Source organism: Capra hircus, chromosome 8, assembly GCF_001704415.2.
Source record: "Capra hircus breed San Clemente chromosome 8, ASM170441v1, whole genome shotgun sequence".
Lineage (NCBI taxonomy): Eukaryota > Metazoa > Chordata > Mammalia > Artiodactyla > Bovidae > Capra > Capra hircus.
Window position 1 is genome coordinate 39,001,460 of NC_030815.1, and position 20,868 is coordinate 39,022,327.

The window sequence follows — 20,868 nt, forward strand, 5'->3', positions numbered from 1 at the left end:
TTCTTTCTGTGGGCTGAAACATGAATGTGGCAGTGACCCAGCTTTGACAGTTCAACAGGGTAACATCCTGGAGAGTCCCAGAGCAATAAGACAGAAAGAACCTAGATTACTGAATGATTTTACAGAAAACAGAAACTTACCTGCTCTGACCCTCCTTCTATCTCTGAATGTGACATCAGAGAGAAGTATACTCCTGCCTTTAAGCTACTATATTTTGAGGTCTCTTAGCCTAAATCCTAATGCATATTATCCCAGACTGTTTTATAATAATTGCATGCTACTTAACAATGAGATGTCCTGATGCAATGGGAAAAATATTGGATTTGTTTTTATCCACAGTCTCATGCACTTATAAGGAAACCAGGCTTCTTGCTGGACAAACCATGTTTTTTTGTTTTCCTGTTTCTATCCTTTCCGACTGCTAAGGACTTTTCATATTTCATTTAATCCTCATGATAATTCTATTAGGTATCTACCATTATTTATCCCTATTCTACAGATGAGAGGCTGAGTTCTAGGGTGGCTCAGTCATATGTTCATGTTCTCAAAGCTAGGAGGTAGCAGAGAGAGGATTTGAAATTCTAGTCCATCTGACCTCAGAGCCCATGCTCCTGAGCACTGCCAGAGAGTCACCTCCAAGTCTCCTGGGAGAGCTTCTCTGCCAGCCCTACAAGGGTCTTGTTATAGTTATTTCTTGTGCTCCCATCTCATTATATTTCCTAATGAAAATGCATCCCTGGTCAAGTGGAAAGAACCCTGTTTCAAAAGGAAAATGGTGTCACTGCTCCTTAATTTCTGATTGAAAATTAGGATGTTCAGTCATCTATTCTGGAGCTACTGGAGTACCTCCCACCCCAGAATCTCACTGCTGTATGTGTTTTCTTCATTGACTTCTGAAGAAGTATGTGTGGGTCACAGATGTCAGCAATGAGCAGCCAATTTATGAGAAAGGGCACAGTCATTAGACAACTTAAAAATGTCTTTGAGAAATAGGAGCAAGGAACCTGTGGGAGGATGTGTGACTTTGGTCATTTTGTTGCCGGTACTTGTATCACAAAACTAGGCAATCATTTGTACCACACAGACTGGCAGCTGGGATGATGGGACTGGGATAGTCCAGGAGTAAGTCTCCAAGTGATTAATCTTACATTTACTGAGCACTTACCATGGGCAGAGCACTCAGGTTTTGCTTTAGTTTGGATATAAAGAAGACTCATGTGAACAATTAAAATGCATGGAAAATAAAAGAGCAATGAAAGACAAAAGACAAGCACAGTTGCAGGCAAGCAAAGAAATAGGTCTTAGGAGGTGAGATGAGGGAAAGATGCCTTGTACTCTGGAGATACCTGAACTACCCTGAGAGCTGGTGAGGACAACGAAGAATGATATTTTGTATGGAAGAAACTGCCTGAGGAAAGAAGTCATGATGACCAGACAGGTGCAAGTAGGTTCAGAAAGTACACGGTGAGGAAAGGGTACTACTTGGAGCAGAGGATCCGTGTCTGGGGGCAGGAGGAATGTAGGGCTGAGAGGAACTCTCAACTCAGAGAATCTAACTGCACCAAGACTCCTCCATCTCCATGCTGGCTGCATTCATGAGCGCTCTCCTAGGAGACCCCACAGGTACCTCCCACAACTGTTGACTTTACTATTATTAGGTCTCTCCCATGGAGAGAAGGGCCAGCTTACTTCATTCTCAACTTCTCACTGCCTTAAGGCTTCTAGACAAATGGTCAGTCTGCCCTTCCACCTCTCTACTATGAAGAGAAAAATACTGATGTAATCAGTGATGACAAGGGTAGGTTGTAGTTATTTCCAAATTCTTCTTATCCAGGCCCTTGTTTCCCAGTGAAGATCCTTATGTAAGAGTCACTTTAGAAAGCCATATTTCATCCAATATTGGCCAACACTTAACCAGACAGAAAATTCTACATAACAAAGGAAAGTTGACTAAACAATTCCTGGAAAAAACTAATTCCCCTGGGATTATTAATACTTGAGCCTGTGGAGCTCTGGTTTCAAATTAGTTATAGCTCAGTTTTTATAAGGTGACAAGTCTGGTGGTCTTAGTTTTGATAAAAGGAGATGTAGAGAATGTTGAAAGGTCAACTTGCCTAATTCATTATTTTCACTTAAAGTTCATTCTCAAAATGGTACACTTATAATGTCTTCATTTCTGTCCATATTCTTAGCATGAATCCTCTCTTTGCCTTTTCACTTCATCATAATAACTTAGAAAGAAGCTGGGCTAACTATAGTGTTGGAATTGTGTAGTGAAGCGTGGGGAGGTGGGGAAATGAGGGCTTGGAATGACAATGGAGCTGGCTGCTCTGAAAACTATATCAGGGAGGATTTTATTTTCTAGGGAAAAAAATGCTAGGAAATTAATGATGAGATGGGCACTGAGTCATTTCAAAGTTCTCCAACTGGCCTATGGATCAGTGCCAGTCCATGACAAAATTTAATTTGAGATAGAGCAGTATCTCTGGTGCCTCAACTCATATTCTGTCTGTCCCACCTGATTTCAGCCATGGCTCAATGTGGCTGAATGACGGATGGTTCTTTGCAGGTTCTAACTCACTTCAGCCATGACAGCCATCCCTCAACAGTGTGCTGCTTTTGTGCCAGGGCTTCCCCAGGGCTGAGGGTTGTTTCCTCTCATCACTTTTTCCAGTGACCTACTTGTAGAGTCTTTCCTTCTCCTATCCACAAATTTAGGTTGCCCTGGATTAAAGTTTCAGCTCCCTAGTGGCCAATACTTCTACCAAGGATGCTGTGTACCAAGGGGCATGTTCTACCACATGTAAAGTTATAGCTACTGCCTAGTCAACTCGAGCTCTATCCACTGTCAGACCAGCGGGCAAAGCAAAGAATACTAATACTGGTAGAGGGGCTGATCTTGATTCCCATGTTGCTGCTGTTCAGTCTCTCAGTCGTATTTGACTCTTTGTAACCCCGTGGACTGCAGCACGCCAGGCTTCCCTGTCCTTCACCATCTCCCAGAGCTTATTTAAACTCATGTCCATTGAGTCAGTGATGCCATCCAACCATCTCATCCTGTCATCCCCTTCTCCTGCCTTCAATCTTTCCCAGCATCAGGACCTTTTCTAATGAGTCAGTTCTTCACATCAGGTGGCCAAAATATTGGAGCTTCAGCATCAGGACTTCCAATGAATATTCAGGATTGATTTCCAGTCCAAGGGACTCTCAAGATCTTTTCTTACATCATAGTTCAAAAGCATCAATTCTTTAGTGCTCAGCCTTCTTTATGGTCCAACTCCCACATCTATACATAATTGCTGGAAAAAACCGTAGCTTTGACTATATGGACCTTTGTTGGCAAAGTAATGGTTCCCACGAAGAATTCCGATGCTGCTACACAATGGAGGCAGGGAAGACTGTCTGGAACTCAGGGATCCACTGATTCTCTGAGTCTTGTTACTTCCATATCCAGTGATAATAATGAAAAGGCAATTGTAGCAACTGCAGTCTGCTGAGGATGAGGCGACTAGGGCTCAGGTCTCCCAGTGTTAAAAGTCTGAATCACCCCCACACTCTTCCTTCCCTCCACCCTCAAGGGGTGCCTCCAGGCAAACTAACTATTCCATCTGAAATGCTGAGTGAGGGAAAGCTAGAATGTATGCTGATGAGAGAGATGACAAATATCAACTATGGGTTGGGATCAGTTGCAGCAGCAGAAACTGTAACTTGTTTCAGGAACTCTGGTATATGTATCTCGTGCAGTGATAGTAGCTATTTCCCTGCCCAAAGGCTCGGAAAGGCTTGGAGACAGTAGTTTGAATACAAGGCATGAAGGGACAGACCTGAGCAGTGGAAGGGATCGACTACTGTCGTCCTGCCTCACTTTCTCTCAGCCTCTCTTCTGAGTTTAGCCACATATTGGGTAGAATTCTGGGTGGGCCTCAACTCACTTCATGGTCAGTGACTCCCTCAGGTGGACATATTGCTTTCTGCCCTGAAATGACTTTGATGCCATAGATGCTAGGGGAGCTCTCTCAGCCCACATTCATGCATAGCTCACAGCAGAAGGAAGTTACACTCCTGGGGACAACTGCTCACCACTGGGGGTAAAAGCAAAAGATTAGTCCTTCAGTCTGAAGCTCTTTGAGTAAACATCTTAGGAGATGATCTATACACTTCTCACGAGATTCTTGAGTATTTCAGCTTCTACTGTTCATGCCAACAATTGGAATAATGCACCCTTCTATTTTCTCTTCCTTCTTTCCCGTCTTAATTTTTGAATGTTTCACTTCTGCCCCTTGGGGTCACCGCCTAAATGCCTGCATGCCACACAAGTCCTCATCATAAGTTCTTTTATCTAAATAAGATAGAGAATAAATAGTGGAATATAATGATAATATAGCAAATCTTCTGTAAAGTCAAATTTAATCACTACTAAGGACTGTCTTTGTTCTGAAATTATATCCTTTATTGGTAAGATAGCAGAATAATGGCTCCTCTTAAAGATGTCCATGTTCTGAAACCTATGAATGCATTACCCTACATAACAAAGGATTGTGCAGATGTGGTTAAGGACCTTGAAATGGGAAAACTATCCTGAATTATCAGGTTGAGGTATGTATTGGTGGGGGGGAATCTAATGTAATCACAAGGGTCCTTAAGAGGTAGAAGAGAGAGGCAAGAGAGTTAAAGAAAGAGATGTGACGGCAGAAGTAGAAATCTAATGCTGGTTTTGGAGGTGGAAAGAAAGGCCATAAGCCAAGGCATGCAGGTAGCCTCCCAAAGGTGGAGAAATCCAGAAAATGAATTCTCTCTTAGAGCCTCTACAGTCCCGTGACAACTTGATTTGAGCCCAGTAAAGCTCTTTTCAGACTTTTGACCTCCAGAAGTGTGATCTAATAAATTTGTGTTGGCTAAAGCCCACAGTGGGGACTTCCCTGGTGTTCCAGTGCTAAAAAATCCACCTTGCAATGCAGGGATATGGGTTCGATTTCTGGACAGGGAACTAAGATTCTATGTATCCTGGGGCAACTAAGCCTGTGCGCCACAACTAGAGAGTCCATGCATTGCAAGGAAAGATCTGCATGCCACAACTAAGGCCTGACATGGCTAAATAAATAAATAAAATTCTTAAAAAAAACAAAGCCCATGATGGTTGTGGAACAATAGGAGACTTATGCCTCTGCAAAAAAATGACTTGTCTTATAAAATGATTATGATACTAAATGTTAGCTGATACTAAATGATCTGATACTAAATGTTAGCTGTTCTTATTTGTCAAATGAATGTTTTTAGCAGATAAAAAATTAGCAGACTATGAGAACTGTTATAAATTTTACTGATGCATGAAGTTCTAAAGTATAGGATTCAGCATAGCCAGAGAGGTCTATAAGTGATTTTTTTAAAGAGGTCAGTTTTCCTGGAAAACTCTAAAACCACTTGAGTGGCAGAAAAGCCAGCAAAGTAATATTCATACTGCTGACGCATGGCATTATGCCCGATTCAAAGTAATCAGCTCTTATGCTGGGTATTTTCAGTTTCCTCTTTGGGTCCATTCACTGCACACTCTATTTTAAGCCCTGAGAGGCTGACCTTATGAACATATCAGAGGACTTCCTTGTTCTCTGACCTCACCTGCATTCTGCCAGTGGGAGGCTCCAGCAGGAGACTGGAGGGTGGGAGAACAAGGTTGGGGCATCCATTCATCACCTTCAGTTCTTGGGAGTGGCCACAGGTGGCAGTACCCCTGTACTGGAGGCCCCAGGTCCCTTTTCCAGGTTCCAGCAGACTCTCCTGGAGGCAGAGGCGGTACAGCTCCACGACTTTTGAAGTCCCAGGTGCTCTATCCTACTTTTAGTAGTTTCTCTAAATCTTAATCACTCCCTTTATTACACTCTTCTCAGGTTACTCATTCTGACTGTGTCATCCATTTCTTGCCTGAACCCTCACTGGTAGAGCTAGGAAGGGTGGGCAGCTCTTACCTTGGACAATGGTGGCTGAAGTGAGTTCCTTCACATTGGCATTCCAGAACACACAGCTGAAATTCCTGCCGGGGTGTGGCTTTAGGCGCAGAACACTGGTAACCTGGTAGAGGCCTTCAGAGGTCTTGGTGTGGCTGGTGTTGGTAGGAATACTGATGTTTGGCCAAGACACTTCTGCCAAGGGATAGCCTTCAGCTTGGCAGGTGAGCTCTACCTCATCTGTCCCTGAGACCTTGAGGTAGCGAGTGTTTATTTTCTTGTAGGAAGCTGGGACAAAAAAAAGAGAAGAAATAAGTCTCTCGTTTCTGATTCCTATAGATCCCTGTACTTAATGTCTTATCAAATAAATTATCATTATCAATATTAAATAAAAATGGTTTTAACTTTTAAAACATTTCCTGCGTCCCAGATATCATGCTCTTTTACATCATTGAATAATTTAATTTTTACAACAAAAGAGCATCATCAATATCCCCAATTTTTGTTGAAGGTAACTGAGGCTAGAGAGGTTTATTTCACTCTAAGCCACAGGGTTATTAACTGCTGGAGCCAATTATGCACAATCAAGGCTTGATTTCAAATCTCAATGGTGCTTTTCCTATCACAATCTCTGGCTGTCAGGGTGTGGCTTTAGGCGCAGAACACTGATAACCTGGTAGAGGCCTTCAGAGGTCTTGAGAGGATCACAATCAACTGTGGAAAACTTTGAAAGAGATGGGAATACCAGACCACCTGACCTGCCTCTTGAGAAACCTATACGCAAGTCAGGAAGCAACAGTTAGAACTGGACATGGAACAACAGACTGGTTCCAAATAGGAAAAGGAGTACGTCAAGGTTGTTTATTGCCACCCTGCTTCTTTAACTTATATGCAGAGTACATCATGAGAAATGCTGGGCTGGAAGAAGCACAAGCTGGAATCAAGATTGCCGGGAGAAATATCAATAACCTCAGATATGCAGATGACACCACTCTTATGGCAGATAGTGAAGAGGAACTAAAAAGCCTCTTGATGAACGTGAAGGAGGAGAGTGAAAAAGTTGGCTTAAAGCTCAACATTCAGAAAACGAAGATCATGGCATCTGGTCCCATCACTTCATGGCAAATAGATGGGGAAACAGTGGAAACAGTGTCAGACTTTATTCTGGGGGGCTCCAAAATCACTGCAGATGGTGACTGCAGCCATGAAATTAAAAGATTCTTGTTCCTTGGAAGGAACGCTATGACCAACCTAGAGAGCATATTAAAAAGCAGAGACATTACTTTGCCAACAAAGGTCCATCTAGTCAAGGCTATGGTTTTTCCAGTGGTCATGTATGGATGTGAGAGTTGGACTATGAAGAAAGCTGAGTGCCGAAGAATTGATGCTTTGAATCAATTGGAGAAGACTCTTGAGAGTCCCTTGGACTGCAAGGAGATCCAACCAGTCCATTCTAAAGGAGATCAGTCCTGGGTGTTCACTGGAAGGACTGATGCTGAAGCTGAAACTCCAATACTTTGGCCACCTCATGCGAAGAGTTGACTCATTGGTAAGACCCTGACAAAAAAAAAAAAAAAAAAAGACCCTGATGCTGGGAGGGATTGGGGGCAGGAGGAGAAGGGGATGAGAGAGGATGAGATGGTTGGATGGCATCACTGACTCAATGGACATGAGTTTGGGTAAACTCCGGGAGTTGGTGATGGACAGGGAGGCCTGGTGTACTGTGATTCGTGGGGTTGCAAAGAGTCAGACATGACTGAGCAACTGAACTGAACTGAACTGAACAGCAGGTACATGATAAGTGCTATTATTTTTAGAAGACCTAGATTCTGTCTATACATATTCAAGAATAGAGTATACTTATTAGTTATTTCTCCTCTATAACACCCCACACATGCATGCACACACACATATGCACACACACGTGCGTGCACACACATACACGCACACACCATTCTGTGCAGTGGATGCTGAATGAATTAACCAGATATTCCTCCCTGCTCTCTAGAAAACTGAGGTCTAAAATAGATACAAGTGACACTGAGAGCACCAGGAAGACACAAGGACAAACTGTCCAACTGTTTTAGACTATAGCTAAAAATAAATGTTAACCACATATGCAAGTACAAGGGAGGGCAAAAAGTAACCTGTTGATTTTTGGTGAAAGGAAGAGGGGGTGGGCACTAGCTTTCATTAGCTAGTCTTTAAGAAATAGAATTTTGATACCATCTTTGACGTGAAGACATATATATGGCCCAGATATGAATAAACATTTTTTTTCTCAAATTTTTGGGAGGAGTATAAATGAGTACAAATGGTGAAAAGTGATTTTTCTACTAAAATAATGGTAACAGCCACATGGAAAACATCAAATATGTATGACTTACTAAGTGTTTTCTAGGTACTGAGTTCATGTTCTGCACTTTTACATTCTGTGGACGTGGAAGGAATAATCAAGCCCCTCTCCACAACTTTTGCCTTTTGAGAGCCTCCCTTGTGTGTCTCTATGTTATGAGTTGCTAATTTGATTGTGTTAGTCACTCAGTCATCTTTGACTCTTTGCTGCCCCATTAACTGTGGCCTGTCAGGTTCCCCTGTCCCTGGAATTCTCCAGGCAAGAATACTGGAGTGCATAACCATTTCCTTCTCCAGAGAATCTTCCCCCTCCAGGGACTGAACCCGGGTCTTCTGCTTCACTTACGGGGTCATGGGTCACCAGAGAGCAGGATGACTGCACCTTGAAGAGCTGTTTATAGCCTGTGGCCTTTTCTTGAAGTCCTCTTTTCCATGCCACTAAGCATGCTTGGCCAGACCAGCTGGGCTGCCTGCCTCAAAATGCTCTCACATTTTCCTCACTCACACTACTCCAGCTTCTCTTTGTGACTGAGTGGTGCGGAAGATTTTCTTATCTATGAGGCTGGATGGGTGAGTGACTTCAGGGTCTGATTTGCAAATCTGGACTCAGTTTAAGACAAGGGAACAAGAAACCAGAAGTCCCTATTCTGAGTCATGTTCTCCAGTGCAGATTATAAGAGAAGGCTCAATGTAGGAAGAGGCAAAAGGAAAAAAATTACGTATTCATCCAGTTATTATTTTAAAAACTGGAGGTCATTTCCCATTTGGCTACTAATTAATCTGGGTATATCTCACTTAGTCAAGAACTTAGAGACAACCGGGGTGAGTAGCTCTAAACTTGACTCCATCCCCTTAATATACCTCCTCTCACTTACACCATGCAAAGACCCTATGTGGTAGACTAAGTGCATACTCCAGGAATAAACAAGAAAATGCCTGGAATCGGGGGTGACTGAGGGGACTTGAACTCAAGCCCTTCATGGGTATAGCATTCTTAATTCTGCATTGGAATCATCAGAAGAGGATGGTTCTCTAAGTAAGTACAAAAGTCTAGGAATGAAGCATCAAATATGGGAAGAGGGATGTTTTTGGAGGGACTTAGGGGTACTCAGAAATAGAAGAAGATGAGAAGAATTAGGTTCTGAAGCAGCCTACTAAAGAACTTGAACTGGTTAGAATCATCGGTCTCCTTGGAGCCAATTTTGGTCTGTCTCTAGCAATCCAATAGTACCTGAAGCATGCATTTTAAGTACTTGCTTTATCTCATTTTGTTACTTTATCTACACTTATTTTTCCTTGGTTTGATGTCCCCTTATTATCATTTCATCCTAGTATGTTGTAGATTATTTCTGTAAGCTCTGGGGTTTGGGAGGGGCATAAAGTAGAATAAATGGATTCATAGGAATAGTGTCTTATGGATGAGGGCTTGGCCTACTCCAGCAAGGTAGCTTAGGACAAGACACAGGTCTTGGCTGCCAAGTTGACAGGTGATTTCAGAGGTAGGAGGGCCAGGAATCAGGAGCTGGGCTGAAGTTTTGGCTATATAAATAAGGGAGCAGATGGGAGAGATGTTATCCTAAAAGAATAATCAAGAAATGATGCAACTGACAAGGGATTAATTTCCAAAATATACAAACAGCTCATAGAACTCAACATCAAAAACACAAACAACCCAATTAAAAAATAGGCAGAACACCTGAATAGACATTTTTTTCAAAGAAAACTTACAGATGGACAACAGACACATGAAAAGATGCTCAACATAGCTAATTATTAGAAAAATGCAAATCAAAGCTGCAATGAAGTATCATGTCACACAATCAGAATGGCTATCATCAAGAGTCTACAGAGAATGAATATTGGAAGGGTGTGGAGAAAATGGAACCGTCCTACACTATTGGTGGGAATGTAAATTGCTATAGTCATAATGGAGAACAGTATCAGTTCAGTTCAGTTCAGTTGCCCAGTCGTGTCCGACTCTTTGCGACGCCATGAATCGCAGCACGCCAGGCCTCCCTGTCCATCACCAACTCCTGGAGTTCACTCAGACTCATGTCCATCGAGTCAGTGATGCCATCCAGCCATCTCATCCTCTGTCATCCCCTTCTCCTCTTGCCCCCAATCCCTCCCAGCATCAGGGTCTTTTCCAAGGAGTCAATTCTTCACATCAGGTGGCCAAAGTACTGGATTTTCAGTTCAGTTCAGTTCAGTTTAGTTCAGTCGCTCAGTCGTGTCCGACTCTTTGCGACCCCATGCAGCTTTAGCATCATTCCTCCCAAAGAAATCCCAGAGCTGATCTCCTTCAGGATGGACTGGTTGGATCTCCTTGCAGTCCAAGGAACTCTCAAGAGTCTTCTCCAACACCACAGTTCAATGGCATCAATTCTTCGGCGCTCAGCTTTCCTCACAGTCCAGCTCTCACATCCCTACATGACCACTGGAAAAACCATAGCCTTGACTAGATGGACCTTTGTTGGAAAAGTAATGTCTCTGCTTTTCAATATGCTATCTAGGTTGGTCATAATGTTTCTTCCAAGAACAGTATAGAGGATCCTTAAAGCAGAATTACCATATGATCTGGCAGTCCCACTCGTGGGCATGTATCCAGAAAATACGAAAACTCTAATTTGAAAAAATATACGTATTGGAATGTGCACTACAGCACTATTTACAATTGCCAAGATATGGAAGGAATATAAATGTTCATTGACAGATGAATTGGTAAAGAAGATGTGGTCTATGTATGTGTTCAGTTCAGTTCAGTTGCTCAGTCGTGCCCGACTCTTTGTGACCCATGGACTGCGCAGCACGCCAGACTTCCCTGTCCATCACCAACTCCCGGAGCTTGCTCTAACCCATGTCCATTGAGTCAGTGATGCCATCCAACCATCTCATCCTCTGTCATCCCCTTCTCCTGTCTTCAATCTTTCCCAGCATCAGGTTCTTTTCCAATGAGTCAGTTCTTCACATCAGGTGGCCAAAGTATTGGAGTTTCAGCTTTGGCATCAGTCTTTCCAAAGAATACTCAGGACTGCTTTCCTTTAGGATTGACTGGTTGGACCTCCTTGCAGCCCAAGGGATTCTCAAAAATCTTCTCCAACACCAAGTTCAAAAGCATCAATTATTTGGTGCTCAGCTTTCTTTATAGTCCTCCTCTCACATCCATACATGACTACTGGAAAAACCATAGCTCTGACTAGACGGATCTGTGTTGGCAAAGTAATGTCTCTGCTTTTTAATATGCTATCTAGGTTGGTCGTAGCGTTCCTTCCAAGGAACAAGAGTCTTTTAATTTCATGGCTGCAATCACAATCTGCAGTGATTTTGGAGCCCAAGAAAATAAAAAGCCTGTCAATGTTTCCGCTGTCTCCTCATCTATCTGCCATGAAGTGATGGGACCAGATGCCATGATCTTAGTTTTTTGAATGTTGAGTTTTAAGCCAACTTTTTCACTCTCCTCTTTCACTTTCATCAAGAGTCTCTTCAGTTCCTCTTCATTTTCTGCCATAACGGTGGTCATCTGTACATGTGAGGTTATTGATATTTCTCCCAGCAACTTGATTCCAGATTGTGCTTCGTCCAGCCCAGCATGATGTACTCTGCATATAAGTTAAAAAAGTAGGGTGACCATACACAGTCTTAACGTACTCCTTTCCTGATTCGAAACCAGTTTTTCCATGTCTGGTTCTAACTGTTGCTTCTTGACCTGCATATAGACTTCTCAGGAGGCAGGTAAGGTGGTCTGGTATTTCCATCTCTTTAAAACTTTTCCACAGTTTGTTGTGATCTACACAGTTAAAGGCTTTGGTGTAATCAATAAAGCAGGAGTAGATGTTTTTCCGAAAAACTCTTGCTTTTTCTATGATCCAGTGGATGTTGGCAATTTGATCTTTATTTTCTCTGCCTTTTCTAAATCCTGCTTGAACATCTGGAAGTTCACAGTTCATGTATTGTTGAAGCCTGGCTTGGAGAATTTTGAGCATTACTTTGCTAGCGTGTGAGATGAGTGCAACTGTGCAGTAGCTTGAATATTCTTTAGCATTGCCCTTCTTAAGGATTAGAATGAAAATTAATCTTTTCCAGTCCTGTGGCCATGGCTGAGTTTTCCAAATTTGCTAGTATATTGAGTGCAGCACTTTCACAGCATCATCTTCCAGGATTTGAAATAGCTCAACTGCAGTTTCATCACCTTCACTAGCTTTGTTCGTAGAGATGCTTCCTAAGGCCCACTTGAATTTACATTCCAGGATGTCTGGCTCTAGATCACACCATCGTCATGAAGATCTTTTTTGTATAGTTCTTCTGTGTATTCTTGCCACCTCTTCTTAACATCTTCTGCTTCTGTTAGGTCCATACCATTTCTGTCCTTTATAGAGCCCATCTTTGCATGAAATGTTCCCTTGGTATCTCTAATTTTCTTAAAGAGATTTCTAGTCTTTCTCATTCTGTTGTTTTCCTCTATTTCTTTGCATTGATCACTGAGGAAGGCTTTCTTATCTCTCCTTTCTATTCTTTGGAACTCTGCATTCAAATGGGTATACCTTCCCTTTTCTCCTTTGCCTTTCATTTCTCTTCTTATCCTTGCTATTTGTAAGGTGTCCTCAGACAACCATTTTGCCTTTTTGCACTTCTTTTTCTTGGGGATGGTTTTGATCAATGCCTCCTATACCATGTCACAAACCTCCATCCATAGTTCTTCAGGCACTCTTTCTATCAGATCTAATCCCTTCAATCTATTTCTCACTTCCACTGCATAATCATAAGGACTTTGATTTAGGTCATACCTGAATGGTCGAGTGGTTTTCCTTACTTTCTTCAATTTAAGTCTGAATTTGGCAATAAGGAGTTCATGATCTGAGCCACAGTCTGCTCCTGGTCTTGTTTTTGCTGACTGTATAGAGCTTCTCCATCTTTGGCTTCAAAGAATATAGTCAATCTGACTTCAGTATTGACCATCTGGTAATGTCCATGTGTAGAGTTTTCTCTTGTGTTGTTGGAAGAGGGTATTTGCTATGACCAAGTGCATTCTCTTGGCAAAATTCTGTTAGCTTTGCCCTACTTCATTTTGCACTCCAAGGCCAAAGTGTGTGTGTGTGTATAAAATATAACTCAGCCATAAAAAAAAACAATGAAATAATGTCATTTGCAGCAACTTGGATGAAACTAGAGATTAGCATACTAATTGAAGTAAGTCAGACAAAGACAAATATGATATCACTTATATGTGGGATCTAAAAATATGATACAAATGAACTTATTTACAAAACAGAAGTAGATTCATAGACATAGAAAACAAAGTTATGGTTACTATAGGGGGATAGGGGAGTGGGATAATTTAGGAGTTTGGGATTAACAGATGCACACTGCTGCTGCTGCTGTTCAGTTGCTAATTCATGTCCGGCTCTTTACAACCCCATGGACTATAGCCTTCCAGGCTCCTCTGTCCATGGGATTTCCCAGGCAAGAATATTGGAGTGGGTTGACATGTCCTTCTCCAGGGGCTCTTTCCAACCCAGAGATCAAACTCATGTCTCCTGTATTGGTAAGCAGATTCTTTACCACTGAGCCACTTGGGGAGCCCTAGATACACACTGCTGCTGCTGCTGCTGCTAAGTCGCATCAGTCGTGTCCAACTCTGTGTGACCCCATAGACGGCAGCCCACCAGGCTCCTCTGTCCACAGGACTCCCCAGGCAAGAACACTGGAGTGGGTTGCTGTTTCCTTCTCCACAGATATACACTACTATATATAAAATAGATGAACTACAAATAGTTACTGTATAGCACAGGAAATTATATTCAAAATATGTAATAACCTATAATGGAAAAGAATCTGAAAAAGAATATATATATATATATATACCACATATCTATATATATACATACATATAAAACTGAATCACACACAAAACTAACATAACATTGTAAATCAACTATTCGTCAATGAAAAAATAAAATACATTTTTTAAAAAAGAACGAGCAAGATCTGAGGGAGAGGCATGAGCCCACATCCTTCACTTATATAACATTAAAGACGTCTCCCCATCTTATTTGGGAAGTGGCTTGAAAACACATCATTATCAGCAACACACAATGGGGAAGCTGGACTGAGGGTGATATTCTTAGGAAAATATGAGTAAATTTTAGAATTTCAGAGGTGGCAGTGATCTTAAAATTCAATTAGTCCAACTTCCTGAAACGGCAACCCACTCCAGTACTCTTTCTTGCCTAGAAAATCCCATGGATGGAGGAGCTTGGTGCAGGCTACAGTCCATGGGGTCACAAAGAGTCGGGTACGACTGAGCCACTTCACTTCACTTCACTTCCTGCTCAACAAGAAGCATCTTCTCCAGCAGCTTTGCTAGATGACTATCTTAATGAATGTTTCACATGCACTTGGAAACAATGTGTATTCTGTAGTTGTTGGGCATGAGTTTTATATAAGTCAATCAAGATGGCTAATGCTGTTCTACTCTCTTGTTTACTTTTTGGGTAATCCAGTTATAACAGAGATGAGTTGAAATCTCCAAATATGATTATGGATCCGTTTATTCCTCCTTTTAGGTCTGTCAAATTTTGTTTTATACACTTTGAAGCTATATGGTTAGATGTATACACATTTAGGATTGCTATATCTTCCTGCTGAATTGATTTTTTTCTATCATTATGAAATGTCCCTTTTTCTCTTTAATAATATTTTTTTTTCTTGATATTGGTAACCTACTAGATAACTAACTTTTGGTTAAATATACTTACGAATGGAAGCTTCTACTTCCAGAAGTGGTCCTTGCAGTGATTAGACAATAAGAAAGTTAAACTTTCATTGGGAAGATTATCTTTATGCCAAGTCAAATTTTGCCTCATGGTAGCTTCAACCCATTGGTACTTACTTGTCTGGTTTAGCAAAACAACACATGGTAAGCATAGTAGTTAAGAACATGGGCCTTAGAGTCCAAAAATTTTGACTAGACTTAAGTGCTGCTTATATAACTTGTCAAGCCTTAAGCCTCATTTGTAAAATAGGCACAGTATTACTTATCCTTAACTGTAGTGTTTGAATGATAAATGAGTTAGGTACGTAGAACGTATTAAATAGTCAATTAGTGCTGGTAATTATTATCTCTTCCTGCTTTCACTAATTGCTGACTTGCCTCACTATTCTCCATTTGGCTTCTCAGTCTGTTTCATCAAAAGAATTACTACTTTCTGATTTCAGCATCCACTGGTTTAAATGCTTTCTGTTATCCTGCTATCTCTGACTATATGATTCAAATGTTACTGGCAACTTTAGCATTTCTAAAATAAAGATAAGCTTTATTATCTTTACTATATATTATAGCACTATATTATCTACTGTACATAGTATTATCTGCTTTATCATCATAATGACCATAACTAAGGTGGAAAAAAATGTAGTTTTAAATGCCTTAAACTTAAAGAGTCCTGGCAGGTATCTAGCAGTCATTAAAAGAAATATTTTAGGACTGCTCTCAATTGGTCTGTTAAATGACCTGGAGAGGAACATCAGGTTAAACAGTTTGTAATTCCCAGGAGCTTTCCCACCCCTCAAAATTCAGGATATTGTTTTCTTCTCAGGCTTTCCTTATTCCTTTCTGTTTCCCCAGGGAGCAAAGACAGAGCAGAGATTTAGCCTCATTACTAAGTTACTTTAGCAAATGCTTTTTTCTGGGTCTAGAAGCTCAACGTACAGACATCATTTCACTACTAAGATGTTTCTCTTGGGCTGTCTCCTCCCTTTGCTGTTTGTCTTCCCCTTCTTAGGGTGAAGGCTGTTTCTCTCTATGCTGCCTTCTTCCTCCACCTTTTGATGAAGTTGTACTCTATCCTGGGCCTTTCTGTTGATTTAAAGAAATTCTGCCAAGCCTCAGCCTGCTCAGGCCTTCAGGATGGTTTGGCCCTTCTGTTCTTAGCTCCTGCTCTGTGTCTGTCTGGGATCCACGCACAGGCCGGTTCTCAGCCGCTGTGCTCAATCCCTGGCTTCTCATGGCTGCTGTGCTCTCCTCTTCCATCATGCTGCCTGGCCTTTCTCTGACAGATATCTAATCTTGGGTTGCAACCAGGCATTTCAAAAACTGCAGCCTTCTGTTACTGTCTTTTATAAACTCTTTAGCCGTGCTATCTGGTGTTTTTTTTCCCTGTCCTTATGAAATCCATCCTCTCTTCACCATATTTATTATGAACTGTTGTCCAGACATCAAAGAAACTATTATAAATCTATTTTCAAGTATATGCCAAAAATCAGGCATTTTAAAGACAAACACATCCTTCCTCTAGTCTTGTTTTATTTAAGCACACCCTAACTGAGGTCCCAGATCTCCCCTGTTTCTTTCAGAGACCCCCAGTTAGGGCAGAATATCCTTAGGTGCTTGACTTCAACCTCCTCTTTTTTTTTCCTTTTTGCTTGCATTCCTCCTAAAACAATTGTGATGCAGTGTGCCCCCTCTCACATATTTATTAAGTTTATTCTTGGAATATTTCATAGGTTTCTATATTGGAAAAATACATAATGTTTAGCATTTTACGAACACATATTTTCAGTAAGGCATTTCACTCTTTCACAAATGTATCCAACATCACCTAGATATCAAAGAAGGTGTCTTTAATACACACCACCATCCACTGAAAGATACAGGGCTTTCCTGGTGGTCCAGTGGTTAAGAATCCTCATTGCAATGCAGGGGACACCCGTTCGATCCCTGGTCTGTGAAGATCCCCCATGCCGCAGAGCAACTAAGCCCGTGAGCCACAACTACTGAAGCCCATGTGCCTGGAACCTGTGCTCCACAATAAGAGAAGCCACGGCAATGAGAAGCCCACACACCACAACCAGAGAAAGTCCACATACAGCAACAAAGATCCAGTGCAGCCAATAAATAATAAATAAATAAATTTATAAAAAAAGAAAAATACATATATTCTACTCTAATGGTCAGAACTTTTCTTTTTATTAATATTCCTTAAATATCACTCTACACTTCTACACTTCTACAGAATTTTATCCTAATGCAACATGTTTGATCACTCCTTTGTGGTTATCCTTTTGTTTCTTTGCAGCAACAAAAATGTATAGCTATTGAAATTAAATTTTTTTCTTGTGACCATGAGGCTTTAAGTGTTCAAATTGTTATTCAGCATTGAGGTCTAATTTCCATTATTATCAGCACATGTAAAATCAAAACAAATATTATGAATATTGACAATTATTAAACATAAGAAAAGTTTACTGGAAATGTATCTCTTAATGGGATGGACGGGATTCTCATTTTCTACCTGTGCATGAGGATGCAAATGACTTAACATTTGGAATGAGACAATCTTCAGAATCAATTCTATTTCTGTTTTTCATTTTTTGTAGCTATAAGGGCTAAGGAATCTTACTCATATGAATAAATAGGTGGGCATGGAAGGAGTTCAGTTATAGCAATATTTCATTCTTTGAAAGCCTTATGATTTATATAACAAAAGTACTTCATTTTTTTTATTAGCTATTAACTCTATTAGGGACTACTTCAGTTTTGCTGAAAACAGAGAATTTGATACTTTCTGGTTTGCTGAAGGATTTGTTAGCCATTACAATTTGGTAAGATATCAGTATTTCCAGTCATTCTTTTGTTTGGCACTATGTAAGTTTTCACACCTCGGAGCAAAGCATTATATTCATGATGGGTGAGAGGTAGGCTTTATATGAAATGTATAAAGCAAAATTAAAAGAGGAAGTGTTTTAGGGGAACCCCAAGAGCCTTGCCTGCAAGGCACATTCTCAGGCACAGTCAATTTAGGGAAAGAGTATTTGAGGAAGATGAAAATCCAGAAACTAATTTCCTAAAACTGTCTATGTGTATGCATCCCATAGAAAGTCTTTGTGATCCCATATGGTCTAGCTGGACTGGAGAAGGCAATGGCACCCCACTCCAATACTCTTGCCTGGAAAATCCCATGGACAGAGGAGCCTTGTAGGCTGCAGTCCATGAGGTTGCTAAGAGTGGGACAAAACTGAGCGACTTCACTTTGACTTTTCACTTTCATGCACTGGAGAAGGAAATGGCAACCCACTCCAGTGTTCTTGCCTGGAGAATCCCAGGGACGGAGGAGCCTGGTAGGAGGCCGTCTATGGGGTCACACAGAGTCGGACATGACTGAAGCGACTTAGCAGCAGCAGCGGCGGCAGCAGCAGCAGCAGCAGCAGCAGCAGCAGCAGCATAGTCTAGATGGACAATCATTAAAGGTATAAGGGATTAATAATTAATTATTTAAGGTTTGAGTCATCCTGTCACATCATCCCTGATCTAGGTGAGGAAGCAGGCAGAGTGCCTTTCCATGCATGAGGGACACCTCTCAGCCAGAGCAAGAAAGACTGGGACTGGTATCAAATTGCCCAAGGATCCTACATGCATTAAAGCATGCCCACAAAGATCAACAAACATGGGGCAGTGATTTCGGGGTGCAGATATCCAAGGACACTAGGAGATCGTGAGGATGTTGAGCTCTCTCTCCTCCCATTGATTAAACTCAGACTAACATCAATGTCTGGAGCTCCTCCCAGCTGACTGTAGAAAACGCAGTAAAGGTAGGAGGTTACATCCAGGCTGAGGGCTTTCTTGATGATTCACTGTTAGTTGATGTGTAAGAGGGCACTATCCTTGTGGGAACTGAGGGTCTTTGAAGCAAATCTCTGGACACCCATCATATGCCAGGCATCATGCTCAGTTTTTTACGTTATCTCTTTTAATTTTTACAGTAATCCTATGTGGTAGATGCTACTATTGCTGCTGCTGCTGCTAAGTTGGGTCAGTTGTGTCCGACTCTGTGCGACCCCATAGATGGCAGCCCACCAGGCTCCCCCGTCCCTGGGATTCTCCAGGCAAGAACACTGGAGTGGGTTGCCATTTCCTTCTCCAATGCATGAAAGTGAAAAGTCAAAGTGAAGTCGCTCAGTCGTGTCCAACCTTTAGAGACCCCATGGATTGCAGCCTACCAGGCTCCTCTGTCCATGGGATTTCCCAGGCAAGAGTACTGGAGTGGGTTGCCATTGCCTTCTCCAGCTACTATTGCTATTCTTTGACAAATAAGAAAAATTCCAGATTAGGATAACCTCAGATATTCAGATGATACCACCCTTATGGCAGAAAGCAAAGAAGAACTAAAGAACCTCTTGATGAAAGTGAAAGGAGAGTGAGAAAGTTGGCTTAAAACTCGACATTCAGAAAACGAAGATCATGGCATCCGGTCCAATCACATTATGGCAAATAGATGGGGAAACAATGGAAACAGTGACTGACTTTATTTGGGGGGCTCCAAAATCACTGCAGATGGTGACTGCAGCCATGAAATTAAAAGATTCTTGTTCCTTGGAAGGAGAGCTATGACCAACCTAGACAGCATATTAAAAAGCAGAGACATTATTTTGCCAACAAAGGTCCATCCAGTCAAAGCTATGGTTCTTTCAGTAGTCATGTATGGTTGTGAGAGTTGGACTATAAAGAAAGCTGAGCACTGAAGAATTGATGCTTTTGAACTGTGGTGTTGGAGAAGACTCTTGAGAGTCCCTTGGACTGCAAGGAGATCCAACCAGTCCACCCTAAAGGAAATCAGTCCTGAATACTCATTGGAGAACTGATGCTGAAGCTGAAATTCCAATACTTGAGCCACCTGGTGAGAAGAACTGACTCATTGGAAAAGACCCTGATGCTGGGAAGGATTGAAGGCAGGAGGAGATGGGGATGACAGAAGATGAGGTGGTTGGATGGCATCACCAACTCAATGGACATGAGTTTAAGTAAGCTCCGGGACTTGGTGATGGACAGGAAAACCTGGAGTGCTGCAGTCCATGGTGTCACAGAGTCGGACACAACTGAGCGACTGAACTCAGACTGACTGATGAAAATCGAAATAACCCACTCAAGGTCACAGGTGAAAACAACATTCACCCTCATTCTAATTATACCAGTTTGTCCTTCTTTATTCCAGATTGTAAAATTACACCACAGCTGTCCAGGTCAATGGTCTTTAGGGACCAAAATTCGGAGACTCTCCAGAAGACAGAACAGATCCTCTGAGGTCTAGCGGCAGAGGAAAACCGACATAGTTTACCTCAGAACAGTTAGTAAAGGCTGAGCCACACAAGCTGATTAACAGAGCCAAATCTACTTTTCTATAGTTGTTATGTCTTTCCTCAAGTGACCTTTTCCAGAACAAACAGCAACTTGAAGATTCTCTTCTGATTTAGGTTCTTGGCTCATGTTGTGGTGGAGAGAGCCCTCAACTCAGAGGAATGGAGACAGCTACTGAACTGGCTCCCTCAGGCTACCCATTTCAGTACTCTGAACTTCAGCTGTTTCTGTGCAATAGATAAGACTGAGGCTAGAGTAGCATTTCCCAAACATTTTAGTCTATGACCCAGAGTGAGAAAGAATTTATTATACTACAAGCCAAGATGCACACCCACATGCATGCACGCGCGCGTGCGTGCGCGCGCACACACACACACACCCTCTGAAAAAGTTTGTGATGCCCTGATATATTCAATTCTATTCATTTATTAATTTTATTGG

The 20,868-nt window shown here is 41.6% G+C and overlaps 1 protein-coding gene across 2 annotated transcripts in view; it reads right to left on the bottom strand.

Moving 5' to 3' along the window:
* PDCD1LG2 (programmed cell death 1 ligand 2) overlaps nt 1-20,868 on the bottom strand; it is a 67,060-nt gene that overhangs the window by 21,539 nt on the left and 24,653 nt on the right. For both annotated transcript variants that reach the window (XM_013965949.2, XM_013965947.2), the window contains exon 4: nt 5,964-6,230. In XM_013965949.2, the coding sequence (XP_013821403.2) occupies nt 5,964-6,230 (267 nt within the window). The remainder of the gene's footprint in view (nt 1-5,963; nt 6,231-20,868) is intronic.